The sequence below is a fragment of the Arachis hypogaea genome, chromosome 3 (assembly GCF_003086295.3).
Source record: "Arachis hypogaea cultivar Tifrunner chromosome 3, arahy.Tifrunner.gnm2.J5K5, whole genome shotgun sequence".
Taxonomy (NCBI): domain Eukaryota; kingdom Viridiplantae; phylum Streptophyta; class Magnoliopsida; order Fabales; family Fabaceae; genus Arachis; species Arachis hypogaea.
The window spans coordinates 135,671,232-135,672,437 of NC_092038.1; the positions used below are offsets into that span (position 1 = coordinate 135,671,232).

A 1,206-nucleotide genomic window follows, 5' to 3' on the forward strand; every position below is an offset into this window, starting at 1 on the left:
CTAAGTGCCAGCAATATGAGGACAATGTCTCCTAGTATGCCCTGGTTGCCTGCAAATATCGCATCGCTTTCCAGGTCCAGGCTCGACGTCGTCCATCTCGTTCCAAATTCTTGTCGACACAGGTCGGCCGTCCATCGATCGGCGCAAATGGGGATTGGGACGGAGACGTTTTCCATCGTGCAGTGGCCACACTTCCTCGTTAGGCAATGGCGGAAACTCCATCTGATAGACCCGGACTACATTTTCAACCCGATAAACATCGTCAACATAAGACTGCCAGTCAAGCCTGGCATGGGCACATGCAGCAAGCACATGGGCACACGGGTAGTGCAATGCTTGGAAGTATCCACAATCACACCGTCGTTGCTGGAGGAAAACTCTGAATCTGGATTGTTACCTTACACCGGCTATCTCATCGACGGTGAAGATCGATGTCGCCCTGTCGTATGATATCACAAGCATTTGTGTGATTCCCTCCCTGTTGGCAAGTATTGCCTTTTGCAAGAACTGTGAAAATATCTGGCCACATGCAACATGTGCTTCTGCCTGCCGACCCTTGTTGACAAACAATGCATTTAGACGGTAGTAGGTGGACTTGACAATTGCACATACCGGAAGGTTACGAGTCCCCTTGAGCACAGAGTTGATGCACTCAGAAAGATTTGTTGTCATGTGACCATATCGGCGACTCTCATCGCGGTGTTGGAGCCATTTCGGTGGCTCTAACCCTCTTATCCAAGCCATCATTGCCGGGGATGTGGCGGGATCCTCAGCGCTGATTAACTCAAGGTAGTATTGTGCCTGCTCTTGCGTCTTTGAGTATGCCGCGTTAACAAGATGTCTTTTGGCTTCCTTACTCTTGAAGTTTGTTGCAAAGTTTGACGCAATGTGTTGGACATAGTAAACATTGTGTTCCCAGACACAACTGTCTCGTTCGAGCGTAGTCTTTATAGCCACATGTCTCCTTAAGTTAGTCAGAAAGAAGTACCACACATCTGTGTTCTCCCGCTCCATAAGCGTGAAAGCTATCGGAAGAATGTTGTTGTTTCTGTCCTGTGCTATTCCCATCAACAAGGTCCCCGTGTATTTACCATACAGGTGTGTTCCATCAACCGAGACTAGGGGCTTGCAGTGCTGGAATGCCTCGACACACGATGGGAATGACCAGAATACTTGATGAAACATGACACTTTCGCGGTCGAGCAT

General features: G+C 48.8%; 1 protein-coding gene across 1 annotated transcript; it reads right to left on the reverse strand.

Moving 5' to 3' along the window:
* Positions 1-1,206, reverse strand: LOC112735571 (uncharacterized). The gene is made up of 2 exons (XM_025785101.1): positions 398-1,206; positions 1-286 (listed from the first exon to the last, which is right to left on the reverse strand). Exons 1-2 carry the CDS (start codon positions 1,204-1,206, stop codon positions 1-3), a joined length of 1,095 nt encoding a protein of 364 aa, XP_025640886.1.

What these genes read in the sequence shown, in the direction of transcription:
- LOC112735571 (XM_025785101.1), bottom strand. Translation starts at nt 1,206, where the DNA reads ATGCTCGACCGCGAAAGTGTCATGTTTCATCAAGTATTCTGGTCATTC. An exon ending in GATGAGATAGCCGGTGTAAG is followed by an intron (nt 287 to 397) that starts GTAACAATCCAG and finishes TGCCCATGCCAG; the next exon opens with GCTTGACTGGCAGTCTTATG.